This window comes from Choloepus didactylus, chromosome 18, assembly GCF_015220235.1.
Source record: "Choloepus didactylus isolate mChoDid1 chromosome 18, mChoDid1.pri, whole genome shotgun sequence".
Lineage (NCBI taxonomy): Eukaryota > Metazoa > Chordata > Mammalia > Pilosa > Megalonychidae > Choloepus > Choloepus didactylus.
The window spans coordinates 34023542-34045750 of NC_051324.1; the positions used below are offsets into that span (position 1 = coordinate 34023542).

At 35.7% G+C, this 22209-nt stretch overlaps 1 protein-coding gene and 1 long non-coding RNA gene across 3 annotated transcripts in view; one reads left to right on the top strand and one right to left on the bottom strand.

The window, feature by feature from the left end:
- Positions 1–22209, top strand: part of PPM1D (protein phosphatase, Mg2+/Mn2+ dependent 1D) — a 55833-nt gene that overhangs the window by 17075 nt on the left and 16549 nt on the right. Inside the window, exons 2-4 of one of the 2 annotated variants that reach the window (XM_037809095.1) lie at positions 868–1093; positions 6878–7002; positions 21724–21914. In XM_037809095.1, coding sequence (XP_037665023.1) covers positions 868–1093; positions 6878–7002; positions 21724–21914 — 542 coding nt within the window. Of the gene's footprint in view, positions 1–864; positions 1094–6877; positions 7003–21723; positions 21915–22209 lie in introns of both variants that reach the window. The other variant, XM_037809094.1, reaches the window with a different exon arrangement.
- Positions 2503–14652, bottom strand: LOC119513687. The gene is made up of 3 exons (XR_005212687.1): positions 14410–14652; positions 6867–6942; positions 2503–5479 (listed from the first exon to the last, which is right to left on the bottom strand). It is a non-coding gene; the product is annotated as an uncharacterized LOC119513687 (long non-coding RNA).

Here is a 22209-nt window from a genome sequence, read left to right on the forward strand (position 1 = left end):
AGGGAATTCCTCAGGTTTGCTCATGGCCCTTTCTTGTGTTTCACAATTGCTATGGACTTTTTCTAATTTTATTCTGTTCTTTTAGCAGGATTTTGCTGGGGAGAAGAATATGTCAGTGTGTTTGGCCTCAGTCTACTATCTTGAACTATAAGTTATAGTTTGTTTAGTATTATAGACTATTTCAGAATTGTTGAATGACAGTGAGTTTAATTACACAATAAAAGGTTTTGGAATTAAATATATGGGGGCTCTGCCATTTAATATTTGAGTTCTCATGACCAAGTTTCTTAACCACTCAAAGTATTGATACCTTCATATGTAAAGTAAAAATAATGAGAATAATCTTATTTACCTCATAGGTTCATTAAAAGTATTATTTGAGATAATTTAAAGCTCATAGCACAGAGCCTGGCATTCAGTTAAGAACTCAGTAAAGGTTATTTTTTAGGTTATGAATATTCAAAATAGTTATTTCAAAAACAAATCAGGAAGCTTTTTTTGAAATTCTTTTTGAAGAGAGATTAATAAATAGATACCAAGATATTGGCTATATAGTATCAAAGCTGTTAACACATCCTTGCATTATATGAAGTAATCTCCTGGAATATTTTTCTCTTAAGATTGCTTGGGTAGTTGTAATATAATTGCGTTATCTATGAAATTACTAATTATAATATATAATTACTTACATTGATTAATGGATTAACATAAGTCCTTTTTAACAACTTTCAAAATATTTTTCTTAAATTTTTTCTTGGTAGTTCATATTTTAACATGCTAATTCAGCATATGTTGCCATTTGTTTTCTGAAACACTACTAATGTTTATAACTGGAAGAATAAAATATTTCATTTTTTATTACAGCAGAATGGCCAAAGACAGTGACAGGTCTTCCAAGCACGTCAGGGACAACTGCAAGTGTGGTCATTATTCGGGGCATGAAGATGTATGTAGCACATGTGGGCGACTCAGGGGTGGTTCTTGGAGTTCAGGATGATCCGAAGGATGATTTTGTCAGAGCTGTGGAGGTGACACAGGACCATAAGCCAGAACTTCCCAAGGAAAGAGAACGAATCGAAGGACTTGGTGGGAGGTAATTGTGCTGTTTTGTGTTTCCTCTATTGGTTCTATTTAGTCCTTTTCTGTTTTACTAAACGGGTTGACCTACCTCTCCCTACTAGTGAAATTACTTTCTCAGTATTATGAGTTTTAATTTTTGTGATACAATACCCTTATACATTCATATTTCTCATTATTTTGAATTAACTGTTGTATTTCCGATAATGGCTTCAAAGGGAAATAGCATTTTGGTGGTCCTCAAGTAACAATACATACAAGGTCTTATTGGAAGCTTTTCATGTAAATACCTATTATCATGACCTTTCTCAGAATCTGGGCAGAACAGTCCTCGGTGTTCCAGGGTAGATTAGTTTGTTGATGGACCCTTGGGTTGCTTCCACCTTTTTGTTATTATGAACAATGCTGCTATGAACATTGCTCTACAAGTATCTGTTTGAGTCCCTGTTTTCAGTTCTTTTGGGGATATGCCTAGGAGTGAAATTGCTAGGTTATTTGGTAATTCTATGTTTAACTTTTTGAGGAACTGCCAAATTGTTTTCCACAGTGGTGGCACCATCTCACAATCCTACCAGCAATGCATGAGGGTTCCAGTTTCTCCATATCCTTGCCAACATTTGTTGTTTTTCATTTTTTTCATAATAACCACCTAGTTATAGAACTTTTTTATAATTTCCAATTTCAGGTAAAAAAAAATAGCACCCAGTATTGTTTTAATTTGAATTTATCTTATTATGAGAAAGCTTGAATACCATTTTATATTTTTAAGAGCCATTTATGTGTCCTTTTTTGTGTATATTTGCTTATATTCTTTGTCTGTTTTGGGGGACGGTTGTTAGCCTTTTTTTGTGTTAATATGTAGGAGCTACTTATACGTTGGGGAAATTAAAGTATGCGATTTGATATTTAGAATTGTTTTTTTTTTTTAATGTCTTTGTCTTTTGAGTGTGCCTATGGCATTTTTTTTTTTTTTTTTCCCACATGGAAGTTTATTTTTAATGTAGCCAAGTTTATCAGTCTCTTCTGTTATGAATTCTGGGTTTTGTGCCATACATGGAACTCTCCCACTGTGAGATTATTAAGAAGTCTCCTGTGTTTTCTTCTAGCACAACAGTATCAGTGTTTTCAGATTTAGGAATCCTTTACATTCTTAAAAATTGAGGACCTAAAAGAGCTTTTTGTTTATGTGAGTTATATCTATTGATATTTGTCATATTAGAAATTAAAGCTGAGATGTTAAAAAATATTTATTAATTCAATTTACAATAACAATAATAAACCTATTATGGTTAACAGAAATATCGTTTGTTTGTGAAAAATAACTATTTTCAAAACAAACAGACATTTAGTGAGAAGAGTGGCATTGTTTAACATTTCTGCAACTCTTTAAAGTCTGACATAATAGGTGACAGCTAGATTCTCATATATGCTTCTGCATTCAGTCTGTTGCAGTGTTGTGTTGGTAAATGAAATAAATCTGGCCTTTCTTATATAGTTGGAAAAGAAAGAGGTATGTTAATAGCTTTTTCACATATTGGGATTTTCTTCTTTGATACTACACCAAAACTCATTAAGTGGTAGTTTGAGAAACTAAAGGTTAAGAAAGGTTAGTTATAGTGTGGTATCTGAAAACTATATCAGTGAACTTCTCATACTCTGTTACATTAAGAGCCGTTGGTCTGTCTGTTAAGAGCCATTGGCTGAATGGTCTTGTGTGATTTTGTAACCTTCTGCATTGGTCATTTGGAAAATATTGGTTTGTTGAATTATGCAGATCTTCCAAATGTTGACACATTTTTTTATACAGTATATCAAGCCTCTGGAAAATGTCACATGGCTTAGTATTATTATAAAAAAATATTGATTTTTATTATAAAATTAATTTTGACCCTGCAGATCCCCTGAAAAGGTCCTGGAGCTCTCCATAGGTCTCTGGACACATTTTGAGAACCGTTTTTCTAGTATTTACATGGTTTCATCTTTTACGTTTTAACTTTTAGCCTGTCTGTAATTTTAAAATCCAAGTTGTATATAGTGATACAACTTAATTTTTTTTCTGGATGGCTACAAGTAGCCACTTGAACAATTATACATCTTTCTCTTACTAATTAGAAGGGTTACCAGGTTTAAAATCCTTTCTCAATGGGAAGATGACTTTCTAGCACTGTTTCTTTGGTTAAGATAAAGGTGTAATGTCCACTGTGTTATAGGCAACATTGCTCATTGTAAGTTTGAATCTTGAATAGAACTGCATCTGGATAGGGAGGACTTTGAATGGACTGTAAATTTCTATTTGGTAGCACAGGACTGCGCAGTTTGACTTGTGCAGGGACCAGGAAGCTACAGTCATGGGCTATGATAAGATACTGATGTCCTGTTGCACATGAAGCTTAGGTTCTGCACCTAACCATCTGGTCCTGTTTACTTACAACTGAGCTATCGTTTCGGGGGCTAGAAATCTCCTGAATTTCTGTAAGGATCCCTGCTGAAGACAACATGCCTGAAGCTGCTATGCTGGCCTACTGTTTCCTTTCCTGTATGCTTCTGCAGAGTTTGATCAGCCTGGTTTCGGGCTATGGTCTTTTTGATCTTGTTAAGTGTGAAGGCCAATCTGTGCTTGAGATCACAGCTGGTAGTCATGCAAAAGGGGCTTTGCAGTTATAAACCGAATTCCCAAGTATATTTGGGTCTTTCTCTGGGATTTCTTTTCTTTACTTAATTTCTTCTTTTCTCTTCTCTTTTCTTTTTCTGTCCATGTACCAGTACCATACTTTCTTTTTAACTGAGGCTTTATTACATGTTTGGCTGTTCTTTCTTGCTTATTTTTCTGCTTGTATTTTAGAATTAGGTTTTCCTTGATGAAAATGTATTAAATTTTCATAACTTTTTTAGCATTTAGGTGTTTTGCATTATTACTTAAAATACCATCTGGACACTTGGACAGATGCTCTTTTCATTTGGGAGCATTACTTTATAGAGAAATTGAGATGTTTTATTATAAGTTACTTCCTCCTTTCCTAAGCAACTGGCCAGAGCTCTTTTTCTAGCCAACTCTCCCATGAGGCTGTTCATTTTTATATGCCATTTAATCATGCAAGACAAAGCTAGGAGTGCAGTGAAAGCAGCATCTCTCATAATATTGCCTTGGGCTTTTGATAGTGGATTTAAAACTTTTAATTTTAACCAGTACCATTATCTATCTTTTGTTCCTCAGAGATGTGGAGACTTAATATCCTTGAATGTTAAGAATCAAGAGAGTTCTAGTATAGTTATATTGCAAGCAATCTGGGTAGTTACTGAAATTGCCTAAGTATTAAGCCTTACTTTGTTAGAGTGCAGGTTTAGGAAAGAACAATGAGGCTTAATGTGGTATGAAAGCAGAATGTTGTTGGCATCCCTTCTTATTGCAACTCTTGTGTGCTGTAGACTCTTGTGAGTGGTAGATTTAGTCTTCACTATGCTGTTTGCTTTTGCAGTCAGCATTGGATAAAACGGTATAAGTGACTGTCTTTGAGATTCTAACTCTTACTATGACCTAGTATGATGTTGCTCTCAGAATTACAAATTAAATTAGTTTTTAAAAGGGATGGTAAAATGAGCAACTCTTAAATTTCTGCTCTTCATTAACTTCTACAACATTTTCTGATTATTCTGTACTTGTTTCATTCCTCCCCTGCACTGTCCAGTGCAGTAGCCACTAGCCACATGGGGCTGTTTAAATTTAAATGTAAATGTAATTAAAATAAAATTAAAAATTGAGTCCCCCATTTTCATTAGCCACATTTGGATTGCTCAGTAGCCACACATGGCTAGTGGCTCTATATTGGACAGTGCAGAATGAACATTTCCATCATTGCACAAAGGTCTGTTGGACAGTGCTGCTCAAATCTCCTAGCCTGCCCTTGTCAGATGAACTTGTCTTCTACTTTAGAAGGGAGCTTGAAACTTTTCTGCTAAATTCATCTCTTTTTTGGCTCAGAAGATTGATTTTTCTCTGACTTAAAAGGTTTATGCCTTCATTTTGCTTTCCTTAGGACTTTATTCCATTCATTATCTATTCCCTCTCTAGCTTCTTCATTCCTTTGAGGTTAAGCAGGGGTAGAAGTTAACTGGCTGGCTGCTGCTTAGATGGAGGCATTTCATGGTGACACTCCATTGGAGGTGGTCACCATTGTCTGTCTTATCTCCAGGTTTCTTATCTTGAAGCCAGTTTAGTTAGAGTATAAATAAATTAAGCATTCATAAGGTTTAGGGGAATGGAATCATGCTACTCAAACTCAACATAGTAAACTTAACAAGAGGTTCATGTATAAATCTGGATATCATATTACTCCTTAATAATAAGAAAAATAACTTATAAGAAGATCGTATCTTATTGTCAGCTGGTCTGCATATCTTCTCCCTATAGATTAAATAAAAATTTAGATTATAATCCAAGAGTTTCTGGGTGAACGTCGAACCTGAGTGAAGGGACTTAAAATTAAGTGATCTTAATGTCATCTATTTGTGAGAGTCTTAGGAATCAAATTCTGCCATATGTCAAGAGGACCTAATATTAGATAGCATCATACTGTTTCTTGGAAATACTCTTTGCCACTCCTTCTCCCCCTCTCCCCTCACCTTTTCTAGCCTTCCACAGGAACCCTCCTCTTCTGTTGACCTTTTTTTTTTTTTTTTTAAATTCCAGACAGATTACGATTAAATTGATTTGTGTCCGTTTGCTTTTACATCATTTCCCATTTAAGTGATGCCAGCCATAATAACATTTCTGTTATGTGTAGATTATTATTTACTGTGCCCAGAGAATTAACCACATTTCTAAGTTTTAGGCACCTTAAATTTGCAGACTCTTCTGTGTAGTAATTACATATTTCTTTTCTGTTGCCTCATGCCAAATATCTAGCAGGATTCTGTGACTACATTTTTTCTCTTCACTACACATTGACCTCTAACCTGAGGTCATCTGCTTTCATCCCTACCTCTACTATAGCTTTCTTGAAAGTAACCAGTGATAATCTGATAATTATATTCAGTAGCCTTTCTTTGTGTTCATTCTCTGATCTTTTCTTAAATAAATGGCCCTTCCTTGGCTTGTGCTTGATGTTTATATCTGTTCTTCTTTTAATCAGCTATTCTTTTTTGATTCTGTTCCTTATATTCTACTTTGTTCAGACCTTTTTAATCCAGATGTGTGGCAAAAACATATCGTACACTTTTATGACCTTAACTGTTTTCTTACTTTGTGACTCTCACATCTACATCTCTGTGGTTGATTTGTTTCCCGAAAGTCTAGCTTCAGATTATAGAAATAGCTAAATACATAGGTGTTTCTCTTGAGTATTTCCTGTTGATTCCTGAAATCAGAAATATTAAAATTGAAGTTCTGCTGTGACCCCCTCTAACAAAAACCCCTCAAACTACATGGCTTTTCCTTTTCATTTTCCTTGATCATTATTTAACTTCTCTGCATTTATAAACTGTTATTCTAACCCTCGATTTTTTAGTCATCAAGTCCTCTTGCTTTTTTCTTTGACATAATATTCACTCCCACTCATTTTTCTTCCCCTTACTTCCGTTCTATTCTGTCTGATGTACTGCAGTAATCTCCAAATTCTTCTCATCTAATCTAACCTATTTGTCTGTCTTCTCTGAACAGTACCTTTAGCTTATGTATCTTTGTATCTGAAACAGATAAATCATCATCTTGTAAAAATCTTATTTTATTATTTTACACATAGAGCTAACTTAGTTATATTTCAATCATTTAGAGTATTTATATGAACTCTTACTTATTTTGTAGTGTGATGAACAAGTCTGGGGTGAATCGTGTAGTTTGGAAACGACCTCGGCTTACTCACAATGGACCTGTACGAAGAAGCACAATTATTGACCAAATCCCTTTTCTGGCAGTAGCAAGAGCACTTGGTAAGTAGGGTTTACATTTGATGAAATCACATATTGGATTTACAACAATATATTGTGGTAAAATAACAGAGGAGATAAGAACTAAACCCTTATGTGGCACATCGTGGAGGTAGATATGTGCTGATATTATGTTAAATGCATTAGAACTTAATTGAGGGTGGCGTTAAGGTATAAATTTCAGTGTCAGTTGCTCTTTGATCATGAGTCATGTTCAATGTTTTGCAAACTCCCATCTAATCTTAGGGAAGTGTCTATATGTCTGGGTTTGATGTTATTCTTAAAACTATTTTTTAATGGTCCTTCCTTACTTGAACTCGTCATATTTCCTTTGAGAGCCTTCAAACCTTTTTTTTTTACTTTAACCAACAAAGTAAATTTTCCATGACAAAGTAAAAATACAGTTACCCTTTCCACATTGCGACTTTCCCCATTGTGGTTTTGATATATCGCAGGTCGACATAAGAAATTAAATGAGAATTTTTTGGAAGTTTTGTGGATGTCACAGATGACACACAAAGGCTAGAAATGTAGAGATATCTTAAAAAGTTTCTTTTTACTAACTCATAAATGTATAAAATGTATTTACTGTTATGTGTAGTATAGCAGTACAGTATATATTTTACTGTTTAGTAACAAATGAACACCTACACAGTTTTTTCCTTTGAAATTTGTAGTAAAAGAACTGCAGTTCTACTCAGGGCTTTGGGTATGCCAAGCATGTTTACGGCAATCTCTCACGTGACATCTCACAGTGATCTTTGTATCTTGAGTTTCTTGTTATCTCGTGTAATTTAAACACCATAAACTCTATTAAAATCATGGTTCCCTTGTGTAGTGTTCCTAGTGGTTCAGAAAGTGCTCCCAAGAAACAGAGGAAAGTCATGAACTTGAAAGAAAAAGTAGAACTGTTAGATATGCTTTATTCAGGCAAAAAAAGCTGCTGTGGTTGGCCACCATTATGGTATTAATGAGTTGACTATAAAGCATGTACCAGTTTCAATGTATTATGTCCCCCCAGATGCCATTATCTTTGATGTAATCTTATATGGGCAGACCTGTCAGTGTTAGATTGTAATTCTTTGAGCGTTTCCATGGAGATGCGCCTCACCCAACTGTGGGTGATGACTCTGATTGGATAATTTCCATGGAATTGTTGCCCGCCCATTGGGTGGGTCTGAATTAAATTATTGGTGCATTATATAAGATCAGACAGAAGGAGCGAACTTGCCACACCCAAGAGGGACTCTTTAAAGAGTGCACAGGAGCTACAGATGAGAGACAGTTTGAGGACGGCTGTTGAAAGCAGACTTTTGCCCCAGAAAGCTAAGAGAGGAAAAACACTCCAAGGGCAACTAAGAGTGACATTTTTGAGAAACTGCAGCCTAGAGAGGAACGTCCTGGGAGAAAGCCATTTTGAAACCAGAACTTTGGAGCAGATGCCAGCCACGTGCCTTCCCAGCTAACAGAGGTTTTCTGGACACCGTTGGCCATCCTCCTAGTGAAGGTACCCGATTGCTGATGTGTTACCTTGGACACTTTATGGCCTTAAGACTGTAACTGTGTAGCCAAATAAACCCCCTTTTATAAAAGCCAATCCATCTCTGGTGGTTTTGCATTCTGGCAGCATTAGCAAACTAGAACAAGGCATATGAAGAAAAAAAGAGAAGGAAATCTGTGAAGCCTTTGTTGCAGCTACACCAGCAACTGCAAAGCATTTGCATGAACCGTGAGATCTGCACCTCTCTTGGGTAGAAAGTGCAACATTCTTTGGGGGCAAGATTGTTATAAAAAAGGCATTCTGGTAGATGATGGCATCATATGAGAAAAGACTAAGACCTTATATGATTCCCTAAAGGAAAATGAAGGTGAAGGGTCTACACCTGTGGATTTTCAGGCCAGCAAAGCCTGGTTTGAAAATTTTAAAAAATGGTTTAGCCTAAGCATTGTAAGTGTAATGGGAAAGGGAGTGTCTGCTGATCAAGAGGCAGCTAGGGAGTTTCCTGAAACCCTGGAAAAAAAAATTTATGCGGATTTTCCAGATTGAGGGCTTTGCGCCCCTAACCCCTGCAGTGTGGAAGGGATAATTGTAGTTATTTTCTGTTCTACCTAGTTTTGGAAGGAAGATCAGAGAATTGTAGCTATAGAAATATCTTACCTTGGCTGAGCTAGATTGGGGTAGTTCTTCTAAAGAAAATTTTTCTTAGATAACAGATACTTGAGTATTAATCTGGTGCCAGTTATTATGTTAGGCTTTGTGGAGTCTATAATCTAATGGGGTGGAATAGACAATAAACAAACAAACAAATGAGGAAAGCATTCTAAAAAGTGCCATAAAGAAATTTAAACAAGGTGATGTGCCCTTAATTGGGCACAAGATTAGGTAGCATAATACTGGTGGGTGGCAGGGGTGGGCTACCTTAGAAAGGGTGATCAGGGAACCTTTTTTTAGGTGATATTTGAGTGACATCTGAAGAAGAAAAAGGGGTCAGGGAAAATACCAGAGTAGAACCATAACATGTATAAAGTCCCTTAGGCAGTTCGTGGACATTTGCTCTTCTTGGAGGGGGAGGGAAGTTGTTCAGCATACATTCTCTCTTTCTATTAATAACACCTTGATGTACTTTTGGGAAATTACATCTCTCCTATTATGTGCAATCTTAGTTTAGACCTTCCTATTCATGGTCTTTTTATAAAATATGTGAAAGGACAGTCATATGATCCAAGCTAAGCCAATCAGATTCTCTTTTACAGGACTTTGAATTTTCAGTATAATAAAGGCAAAAACAAAACAAAGCAAAACGTACATGATAGAAAAGAGAAACTTGTTGGAGTGATTTCATCCTAGTGTAAATGGGCTCCTGTGGCAGTGTTCCAGTGATATGGTTGGGGTTTCTTACTAGATGCATGGAACTGCCCTGTTCCCATGCATATTTCTTCAGCTGCTCATCTGTTTTGTGACCTATTTGATTTTCTTCTGAGTTGCCTTTTTGTCCTGAGTTAACCTGAGGTGGATGGATTCTGTTGTTTGGAGGCAGAGAATCCTAAAACAGAAGGAAAGAACTTGGTATCTTTAAGCAACAAGAATGAAACCAGTGTGAAAGAGGGGAGGGAGAGATAGAAAATGAGGGTGGAGATGAGGACACTTACCAGATTAAGAAGGGCCACGCAGGTCAAAGAAAGAAATTTGATGAAGATTACTTTATGGCTGGTAAGAACTAAATCTTCCAAGGCCCTCTAGGCCATGGTAAGGAACTTGATTTTTGTTTTAAATGGTATTGGGAAGGGATTGAAGAGGTAGTGTACTATAGTGATTAAGAAATGAACTCTGGAGGCAAAATGCCTATGTTCAAATTCCAGTGCTGCTACTTACTGTGTAACCTTAATCTTTTGTGACACAGTTTCTTCATCTGTAAAATGGGGGATAATAATGGTATGTGCCTCATACTATTGTGAGTATTGGATGACTTAATACATGTAAAGTGCTTAGAATTGTGCATGACACATAATAAGTGCTCTGTAAGTTTTAGCTGCTATTATTACTTTTATTGAAGTAGTGACATAATCAGGTTTATGTTTTTTAAAGGATCATTTTGGCACCTGCTATATGGATAAGATTATAGGGGACTAAAAATAAAGGCAGGGATATCATTTAGGGCCTGTTGGAATGTTCTAGGCATTTTGTGTATTTTATAAACTTACGCAAAACTGGAAGACTCTTGCTCACACTTACCCATTTATTAATAGTTTAAGAATGTGAAAAAATTGATTCTTTTGTTAGCAAGGAAAAGGAGGGGAGAGGGTGATAGCTATTGTTTACATTTCAGATAGTCAAATTGGGATTGATTACTACCATTTCTAACAGTGAGCTTTGAAAGAGTAATAGGAGGCTAGGAATTAAAATCACAAAAGTATAGAGGGGTTTTTAATGGGGAACTTACTGGACTGAGGGCTGGGCCATACTCCAAATTCAAAAGTGAGGTGTAGGTGTAATTTAGAATGACAGGTATCAAGTTATTTTATGTATATGAGTGTGTGTACCAAGCACTTCAAGTAAATCTTAAAACCTGTAAGTGATTGTGTAGAAGAGAAGGAACAGGTGAAAATATAGCAGAGAGAAAGCAGGAAAACCAGTTGGCAGGATGTTAGTTCAGACATTCCTGCCAACTCCACAAAATACCCTCCAAAGTAATTCAGACAAGAAGTAATTCATCCCCTGCTTGAATATATTCAGTAATCTTTGCTTAATATTTCAAAATACAAATTCTTCCACTTTTAAACAACTCTCATTTTATTGTGTGTTTTATTCTGTCTTCAAGAATCTTTCAGACATTGGCTCTAGTATTGTGTGCTGAAACAAAAATGGGGCAGTCTACTTATTTTGCATGATAGTCATTTATCTATTCAAAATTGACTAACATGTTTTTCTAGTATTTTCTCTAGGCCAATGTGCTAATTTTGGACCCTTCATTATCCTTTCATGTTCCTTATTGTTTCCTTCTATAAATGTTACAGAATTGAGGAATGTCTGTACATGGAGTCTGACCATATTACAATGGAAATATTTAGTTCTTGCTACCTGAGCATTGTACTTCTAATACTGGAGTCCTGGAATTCTGTATGTCATTAATCAGTGGTCATATCACATTGTTGGCTTATTAAGTGCATATTTCCATATATTTTTCCTATGAACCAGGACAATTTTCTTCCTTATGTACCTGTTGGTTTTTATTGGGGTGGTGTGAGGGCAAGGATATAGAGACTGGATAATCAAAATTAACATCACTAAAGAGGGATAGGTAGATATCATGTGCCTCCAGATGTATGATACTGTGAGAAGGACACACATCTCCTGTGTAGTATTATGGCCAAGAATGCATAACCTCAGTTAAGTCATGAGGAAGTTTCAGAGAAACACAAAATGAGGATCACTTTATTGTTTAAAAAGTTGTGTGTGGTGGTGCGGTGAGTGTATTCTTAAAAAATGTCAGTGTCATAAAAGATAAAGGCAGGCCGTGGAAATATACCAAATTAAAGGCTAAAGAAGCATTCCAACTAAATGCTGTTCCTGACCCTAAACTGGATCTTGTACTGGAGGGGGAGAAATATTAAAGGATATTGTTAGGCCATCTGATAATTTTAAATATGGATGGTAGACAGATTATTTAAGCATTGTATCAAGGTAAATTTATAAAGCTGTTAATTATATTGTGGTTATATAAGATAATATCCTATTTTTAGAAAGGACACATTGAAGTATTTAGCAGTAAAAGGCAATGATTAAAAATATTGCATGTATATGTATATATATAGAGAGAGAGAGAAAGAAGGAGAAAATGATAAAGCAAGTGGGTGAAATGTCAACAATAGATGAATTTAGGTAAAGGGTATATATGGGTGTTCTTTGTCTTATTTTTATTTTTGCAGATTTTTTTGTGCATTTGAAATTAATTCCAAATAAAAATGTTTCCAAGAGTAGATAAGCTGACATTCATAATATGAAATTTAGTAGGAATAAAGTACTAGACTTAAGTTCAAAACATTAATATTTTGGAGCCATCTGCTTTCATAGTAACATTTCATGTGACAAAAACTAGGGAATAGAATAAAAAACTTAAAACAGCAACAACACAGTCAAATGACTGTACAACACAAACAGGGAACCCTGATGTAAACCATGTACTATAGTTAATAGTACAATTATAATAATAATCTTTCATCAGTTGTAACAAAGTTACCACACTAATGCAAGGTGTTAATAATGGGGGTGAGGGTGGGATATATGGGAACTTTGTATTTTCAGCAGGAATTTTCTGTAAACCTACAACTTCTCCAGTAAAAAAGAAAAGAACTAGGATTTTTTAGTTTAGATTAATTGTAAGCATAATACATTCCAACAGTGTAAAGTGTAACATGGCTGAAAAAAAAATACTGTTGTCCTAGAATGCAATAATACAGTAGAATATCCAAGAATAAGGGAGCAGTTATGCCACTATGCTCTGTACTTAAAAATATGTCTAGAAGAGGGTGACCAAAATGGAGATGGTTTGAAAAATCATATTTTAGGAGAAAGAAAACTAATTGAGTGTTTTTTATGTGCCAGGTATTATAGAAGTGCTTTACGTGTTATCTCATTTCATTTTTTACACTATAAAATGCCAAGAAGTTAAGAGTTATTTCCAGTTCATTGGAAGAAACTACCTTAACAGATCTAATAAGTTGATCAAGTCAACATAGTGGGCATTTAAGTACAGCTTTGTTCATCTCAAGAGTGTAAGCTCTTTCCATATATCATGCTGTCACTGTACTAAACTGAAACAGGATAATTTGGCATGGATTAGACTGGGATAGAAAGACTGAGGACATGTATATCTGGGTTAGTATTTGTGAAGTTCTGTTCTATACAAGAGGAATTAAACTGATTTTTAAAAAGAAAAATAGCTGTGGAGAGCTATAAAAATTGGAAGCACATTTTAGCTCAGTAAAACAAAAATTATTCCAGATAACTGAAAATGATTTTGGGAACTGTAGTGAGCTTTCCCTCACTAGAAGTGTTTTAAGTGGTGAATGGCTACCCAGTGTTAACAGGGATTTGTATATTAGCTAGGAGTTAGAGAATTCAAGACTTAAAAGTTCTGAGAGTCCATGGTAGTATTATTAAAATTCTTGATCTTGGATCAGCGTTCCATTTTAAAGAAATACGTTTTTTCAGCATCTGTTTTCACTGGGTATTATTTTTGAGATTTATCCATGTTTATAAATGTAGTTGTAGTTCAGTCATTTTAACTGCTTTATGTTCAATTTCAATATGAAACTATAATTTTTTCCATGCTTCTGCTGGTGGACATTTAGGTATCTCCGAGTATTTTCTATTATGAAAAGTGCTGCAATAAATATCTCTTTGTATACATTTATGAGCTTTCTTTAAGGGACATAACTAGAAGTGCAATTGCTGGGTCATACTATGCTACTTACCAGCTTTTTGTTTGACACTCATACAAAGTGATAATAATATTCCTGCAGTAAACAGAGGAGGCTAAGTGAGGCTGAAGGCTGCCCCAGGGTCACACACATAGCCCCCACATAATACATACCCGTCGGGAAAGAAGCTCATTTCATAGATATGTACATCTTTAGCTTTACTCGATGTTGAATTTCTCTCCAGTGTGATTATGCAAGGTTATTACAGTCCCCTTGTATTAGTTATCTATTGTTAATGTAACAGAATACTCCCAAACTTAACAATTTAAAACATTCGTTATCCCATAGAGTTTCTGTGCCTCAGGAACCTGCAAGCAGCTTAGTTGCTCAGGGATTTTCCTGGTGTTGCAATCAAGGTGGCGGCTAGGGCTGCAATCATCTGAAGGATTGAGTGGGATTGGATAATGCGCTTCTAAGCATGCTGCTCACCTGGCTGTTGGCAGGAGGCCTCAGTTCTTTGCCCTTTGGGCCTCTCTATACAGCTGTGTGATGTACCCTCACAAAATGGCAGCTGGCTTTCCTGGAGCAACTGATCCAAAAGAGCAAAGCTGAAGTCAAAATGTCTTTTTATGACATAGCATCATAAGTGATACACCATCACTTTCTCCATATTCTGAATCATATACTGAATCACTAAATCCAGCCCACCCTTCATTGGGCTCTACCTTTTGAAAAAAGAGTATCAAAGAATTTGTGGACATATTTTAAAACCACACACTCACAAACAGTATTTGAGAGTTCCCACCTTCTATCTGCCAGATACTTTGTTTCAGGTGTCGGGGATTCAGCAATGAGCAAAGTAGTCAAAATTTACTGCACCCAGGGAGCTTGCTTTCTAGTAAGGAAAAACATAAATAAGTAGAATATATTCTGAATAGTGTTGGTTATTTAATAAGAAAAATAAAGCAGGGAATGTTGTTGGGGTGGGGAGAACTTTGTAATTTTAAATGGGATGGTCAGAGGCGGCCTCATTGAGACTATGACATTTGAGTAAAGATGTAAGGCAGTGAGCCTTGTGCGTTTCTAGTGCAAGAGATTTAGGCATGAGTAGCAAATGCAAAGGTCCTATTCATGATTTTTACACTGAGCAGCTAGAAGGGTGGAGTTGTCATTAACTTATATAGGGAAAACTGGATCATTAGTGGTGAGGGGAGATCAGGAGTTCAGTTTTGGATGTTACCTTTGCAGTAACTTTAATCATTCAAGTGGTGATGTCCAGTAGGCTTCTGGTTATGAGAATTAAGGTCATGTGAGGTCTAGGCTGGAGATATTAATTTGAGAGCCAGTGGCATAGAAATGATATTCAAAGGCTCGAGACTGAATGGGGTCATCAAGGGATTGAGTGTAGATACAAAAGAGGAAAGGTCCAGTGACTGAGCACTGAGACACTTTCACTATTGTAGGGGCGGGGGGGGGGGGGAGTTGAGGAGGAGCAAGCCGAAACGGCTGAGAAAGAGGAGCAAGTTAAATAGGAAGAAATTCAAGCGAGAGTCCTAGAAGCTAAATGAAGAAGAAAGTGTTTCAGATACTGCTGAAAGTTCAGGTAAGGGTAACACTGAAAAATGACCATTGTATTTAGGAACATGGAGGTCATTGGTGGCTTTGACAAAGTAGTATTTGTGGAATGGGAAAACCATAACCATGTTTGGAGTTGGCTAAAGAAAGAGAGGGAGGAGGGAAATTTGATACAGCAAGCATAGACAGCTCTTTTTAGGAGTTTTGTTAGAAGGAGGTGGAAAAAAAAACAGGGCCTTAGCAGGAGAGGAAAGTAGAGTCAAGAAGTTTGTTCTTTTGAAGAGGGTAGAAATAATAATAGTTGATGGGAAAGATCCACTAGAGAGCAGAAATCTCCATATAGAAGAGAAAGATAATTGCTATAGCAGTGTCCTGCAATAATTACTTTATTTCAGTGTAATTTTACAAACAAATCTATGGAAATGAATGAAGCTTTTGATATTAAAAAGACTTAATTGGAAGAGATGAAATTATTTTAATGATGAAAAATTATTTCTATTATTTTCTCTTGATTTTACTTTTATATGACAAATAATTTCTCCTCAAAATTTTAACATCAAAGCTTTAATGAATGCTATATCACATGACCTTTCCAGTCCTTATTCTGGCACTTGAAAAAAATTATGTTAATTTTCTTTTTTGAGGATTAATTTTTGTTTAGTTTAACTTGTGTGGTAATACTTATTGGCCTGTGGTAAATTAAATGCCAGTATTTACCACCACCCTTATGGATTATGGCCATTTTTCTTCCAGTTTTCTGGGAAAGAAGGAAGTCTCGTTATCAAAATTGTCACCATTTAGGCACTGATGATGATAATTACTCTGGTACAAATGTAGCAGAGGTGCCTTCTAGTGGCTGCCTGATGGAATTGCACGTGAGTCTTGCAAATAATTTATTCCTTGAATAAAGACTGCTACCATGCACTTTGCACTATGTACAAAGCACATGGATTTTGCCTTTATGGAGCTTACAGTCTAGTGGGAGAGAGGGGCATTTGTCAAATGATTTCAGAAAGAACTGAGAAAATTGCAACTCTTACTTTACCTATCCAGAAAGGTCTGAGAAATGATGTTTGAACTGAGAAATACTAGGAGTTAAGAGAGAAAGAAAGTGTGTTCTGGGATCAGAAACAGCATTTGTGTAAATCTCTGTGATAGGAGGAAGCATGGTGACTAAGGCCAGTATAGCTGGAAGAGATAAGGGAATAAGAGGCATGGAATAAAATGAGAAAATACTGCATCTTACAGGCTCTGGTAAAGAGTTATGTCTTTATCTTAACAGTAGTAAACTATTGCAGGGTTGGAGTCGGTGAATACAACTATATTGTATTGAGGTGGTTTTGGTTGCAGTTTTGAGAAATGTATTAGAGGAGGCAAAGTTAGTATTGTGATATTAATTAGTTTAGTAGGCCTGTTGTAGTCTGGGATAGCTGATAGTAACTTGGACTAGCTGTGATGGAAACAAGTGGCTATGGCCCGTGAGTTCAATTTTTGGACATTTTGTTTGAACTGTCTTTATAAAATGCAAGTATTTGGTAGACAGATAATATGTTTAGATCAAGACAAGTGAATTTGAGTCATCATCTTTGTTTAGTAGAAATGGATGGAATTACCAAAAGGAGAATCAACTTTTTTTTTTTTTTAACTGATCATCACAATAAAAATACAGTTTAATATTATGGTTTGGTGCACACATACATACATAAAAACATGATCAAAAGTTTAAGAAACATATATTTGTATCAGGGTCCGGTCAAGACACAGAAATCACTTAGTAAGTTGAACAGAGAAAGGTTTATTAATTATAACAAGGGATGATGACCCAGTAAGGGGCAAAGAAAACTCTAAAGAAGAGAGGAATAGTAGTTACAAGGAGTAACCACTATCTCTAGGGCTGAAGTAGAACATCTAGGGAAGGAAAAAGTCTGGAAGAGCCCTCTGTGTCCCCCATGTGATCCAGAGCTCATTGGAGAGGGCCTGGCTGTGGCACACTGGGTGGCAAAGAAGCACAGGGAAGCCACTCTTTTTGCTGCTGTGGGAAGTTGCCCACTAGGGTGGTACCCTGGGAAGCTGCCCTCTGGTGTCCTGGAGTAAGCCATGCACAGAATTTGCTGGAAAGCTGTACATGGGAAGCCACCAGGGAGAGTTGGGGTTGCAACTGAAATTCCCTAAGGGTAAGAACCCTGGGTGTCCTACACAATGCTTCCTTACTGGGTGTCTTTACTGCCATGCACTGCAGGAGGAAGCAGAGGAAAGCATAAAGCCTACTGGAACCAGGAGGAAAGACTTCTTTCTCCTTTGGTGTCTCTCTGGCCCCCTCTACCGAGGAAAAGGGGGAAACAGCTCTTGAGCCTGGCCACTAACCATGCTTGTACACCATCTGAGGACTTTTCAGGACCTATAGGAGTGCCATCTATGATCCTGTTTTGGTTTATAAGCACCAGACCAGTAGTAAAGAACAGAACCATTAGTTCAAGCCCAGTTCTGATCCTAACTAGTTATTTGACCTTTTTTTTTTCCTATTAAAATTTTTTTTTATTCAAATAAATTCAATAAAATATTTTTTTAACAATAAGAAAAAAAGTAAGACAAAAAAACTTTTCTAGATTGACAACTCACTTAAAAATGGTTAAAGTGGCCAATTTTATGTTGTAAATAAATAAATCTATGTTTGTACCTGTATCTAATGCTGCCACAATAAAACAAAAACAAAAACTTGCTATTTTGGAATTATGAAAGGGAAAAAAAAAATCAGCTGGAGAACTTGTTTGAAAAATGTACATCCAGAAACTCAAACATACTTGTACACCACAGTTCACAGCAGCATCATTCACAACAGGTAAAAGGTGGAAATAACACAAATGTCCATCGACAGAGAAGTGAGTAAACAAAATGTGATATATACATAACAATGGAGTATTCCTTTAGTCATGAAAAGGAATGAAGTAGTAACACATGCTACAACATGAATGAACCTCTGTTCCAGTTTGCTGATGCTGCCAGAATGCAAAATACCAGAAATAGATTGGCTTTTATAAAGGGGATTTATTTAGTTACAAAGTAGTCTTAAGGCCATAAAGTGTCCAAGGTAAGGCATCAACAATAGGGTACCTTCACTGGAGAAAGGCCATTGGCATCCGAAAAACCTCTCTTAGCTGGGAAGGCACAGGCACGTGGCTGGCATCTGCTCTAGGGTTCTGGTTTCAAGAGGGCTTTCTCCCAGGATGTTTCTCTCTAGGCCTCTGGGGGTATTCTCTTAGTTTCTTCCAGGCAAACTCCAGACTAGCAAAAGTCTACTTTCAGTGGTCATCTCCAAAATGTGTCTCTCAGCTGCAGCACTGAGTTCCTTCTGTTTGTCAGCTCTTTTATATGACTCCAGTGATTTAATAAGACCCACCTCCATGGAAATTACCCAGTCACAGGTCTTGCCCACAGTTGATTGAGTCACATCTCCATGGAAACAATCAATAGGTTCCAACCTAATGAATGCTAATACGTTGGCCCCCACAAGACTGCATCAAAGAATATGGCTTTTTCTGGGGGACATAATATATCCAAAACTGGCACAATCTCAAAAACATTATAAGTGCAATAAGCCAGACACAAAAGGAGAAATATTGTATGATTTAACTTGTGTGAAATTTTGAGAATAAGCAAATTCAGAGACTGAAATAGATTAGAAGTTACCAGGGGCTGGGGGAAGAGGAGAATGGGAAATTAATGCTTAATGGGTAATGGGTTTCTGTTTGGGTGAAGAAAAAGTTTTGGAAATAAATAGTGGTGATGGTTGTACAACTTTGTGAATATAGTTAATGTCACTGAATTGTTTAATGGTTTAAAATATTAAATGATTTTAAATGGTTAAAACAGCAACTTTTATGTTACGTATATTTTACCACAACAAAATTTAAAATAAATTGAAAAAAAAAAAAAAAAGAACTAATAAATGTGGTTAGAATTCTATGACCAGTTTGCAGTCATCATAGTAATAACTGATTCTTAAGTGCATCATCAGTAGATACTAAGAGGTAAAAGATTTGTGGAGAATATCAGTTATTTCACACAGTCTCAGACTATCACCCCATGGATTATATATCATTTATAAAAAGATAAAAGCACCTTTACAGTGCTAGTAGACATCACTGTAACCAAATGGTCAAACTTGGCATTACCAATAATGGGACATAATGAAACTCTGTCCCTCCTGATGTGAGGCACTGCGAAGGACATGATCTCACCAATGTAGTAATGTAGTATTCTGGCAAAAAAAAAAAAAAAAAAAAAAAAAAGAAAGAAAAGAAAAAAAAATTAGCCTGAACATGAGAACATGAGTTGGACAGGGATGGTAAGGGAGATTTTTCCTTGTATACTTTTTTGTATCTTGACTTTATGCCAATTTGCATGTATTACCTATTGAAATAAATAAAATTTATTGAAAAACATTTTTTAAATTTAAAAAGGTATTAATATTTTTTTAGAAGTAAGAAGTTGTGACCTTTCATCAAGGTTATGTTATCTACATTAGTTTGAAAATTGATATTTCTTTTTTACCCAGATCTTAAATTTAATCATATTAGAGATTCTGCTTCTGTATAAACTTGTGTTCTTATTTGGGTGGCAACACTATGCCCAAATAATAGGAAAAAAAACTGCTTTCTGAAAGCTTTTATTATCATTTATGAACTCTGTAATTGCTACCTTAATATTTCTCTTAACTGTCTTTATGTTCCTTTTTATTATTTCATCAACCAGGGAGCTTTGTTTTGCTGCTGTAAGAGGTAAATGTGTCTTTGTGAGCAAATAGCTTATAATTAGCCTTCAGTGGTTGAATGTGTTCTCTTTTGCTACACTAAAGGTTGAATTGCTTTTGAGTATGTTGGTTTAAGGGTGGATTTTGCTATTTTAGGGTGGAGAAATTTTGAAGTATTTGCTTGGGCTCTGAGCATGTTTCAACTGGCCAATATTTCTGATGGGAGTTAATGAGTAAGTTTAAATAAGGAAGGGAAGGACATAAGAGCTTACTCTTAGAATTTAGCAAAAAGACTTGCTTTAGGTGTTAGCAGAAATTAATGTTTTTTCCTTTCTGTCTCCTCCTTTCCCACTTTTTGGGAGTGAACGAATATTCTATATTGTTTCACTTGCTTTGTTGTAGGTATCACAGAGGAGTAGATAGTTCCTGAAAAACATTTTTCTGCTTAAATTTTATTGGTCTTTTTATGGTCTGAGTCAACTAAATTTCTTTTTTGTTGACCATTTTGAGGTTTACATCTAATAGGTCTAAAAGGCAGAAGTGAGCTAATAAAGGAGATAAATGTGTAAGAACCTTCTTTTTCTGGTTCACTGAAAGGGAAAAATATTGATTTCCAGTGACTGATAAAATGGTAGGGAAAGAGCTTAAAAATGCTCATTATCATCTCTGGGATTTTCTTCTAAGTGACTAACATCCATTCTGTAAGTTTTGATGTATATAGGTACTTTTTTGACCCTTTTAGAAGAGTCAGCAGGAGGTTTTCAATTAGCCTTAAGGAGGTTTTCAATTAGGCTATATAAAGAAACTATGGTTTCTTTCTTTATATAGTCTTATAAAGTCTTAGAATCTAATTTTATCATCTTTTCCATAATAGGCCTGCACACTTTCATTAAATATATCTCTAAGTACCTTATATTTGGTTCATTCTTGCAAATGTAATCTTTTAGAAAATTTTATATTGTTTCTTATTGTATAAAAAATACAGTTGGCTTTTATATATTGGGTTTGTATTTAACAACCTTGCTAAGCTCTCCTATTAATTCTAATAATTTATCTAATATCTTTTTGTTCTTACAGAAATCTAGTTATCTGCAAATAATAATTTTCTCCTTTCTAATTCATGTATCTTATTTTTTATTATTTACTACCCAGGTAAAGACTGCAATACAGTATTGGAAGACAAATGATCATAGGAAGCATAATTTTCTCACTGCTTACTTTTAAAGAGGATACTTTTAACATTTTACTTTAAAATCAGATGCTTGCTATAGATTTCTGATAAGTATTCTTTATCAGGTTAAGGAAGTTCCTTTTTATTCCTAGTTTGGTAGGAAGTTTTTATCATGAATGGATTTTTGAATGCTCTCATGCTTTTTGGCGTCTATGAGATGAACATGTAGATTGTTTCCTTTTATCTGTTGATGTGATACTATTAGTTTGGAATAATACTTCTTGCTGCTTCTGCTTCCTGCCCTCAGGTGATTTGTGGAGCTATGATTTCTTCAGCGGTGAGTTTGTGGTGTCACCTGAACCAGACACAAGTGTCCACACTCTTGACCCCTTGAAGCACAAGTATATTATCTTGGGTAGTGATGGACTTTGGAATATGATTCCACCGCAGGATGCCATCTCAATGTGCCAGGAGCAAGAGGAGAAAAAATACTTAATGGTGAGAAGTGACTCAATAATTTGATATTGTTGTCTAATTCTGGTTTTGGTACTTTTGTTAGGGGTCTTAATTATAAGACATCTAAAGATAATTCCCTTTTGATGAATTTTTGTGTTTGTCTGACTTTAGAAGTAGATAAAACATAGATTTTACAGCTCCCAATCATTAGTGGAATGAAAACAGAAATAAATAAATGGAATTAGATAACGAAACAGGCAATCACTGACCTCAGTGTGAATAGTCCTTAACTTACCAGCCTATGAAACCTTGTCAGTCCTTTATTGAGATATAATTC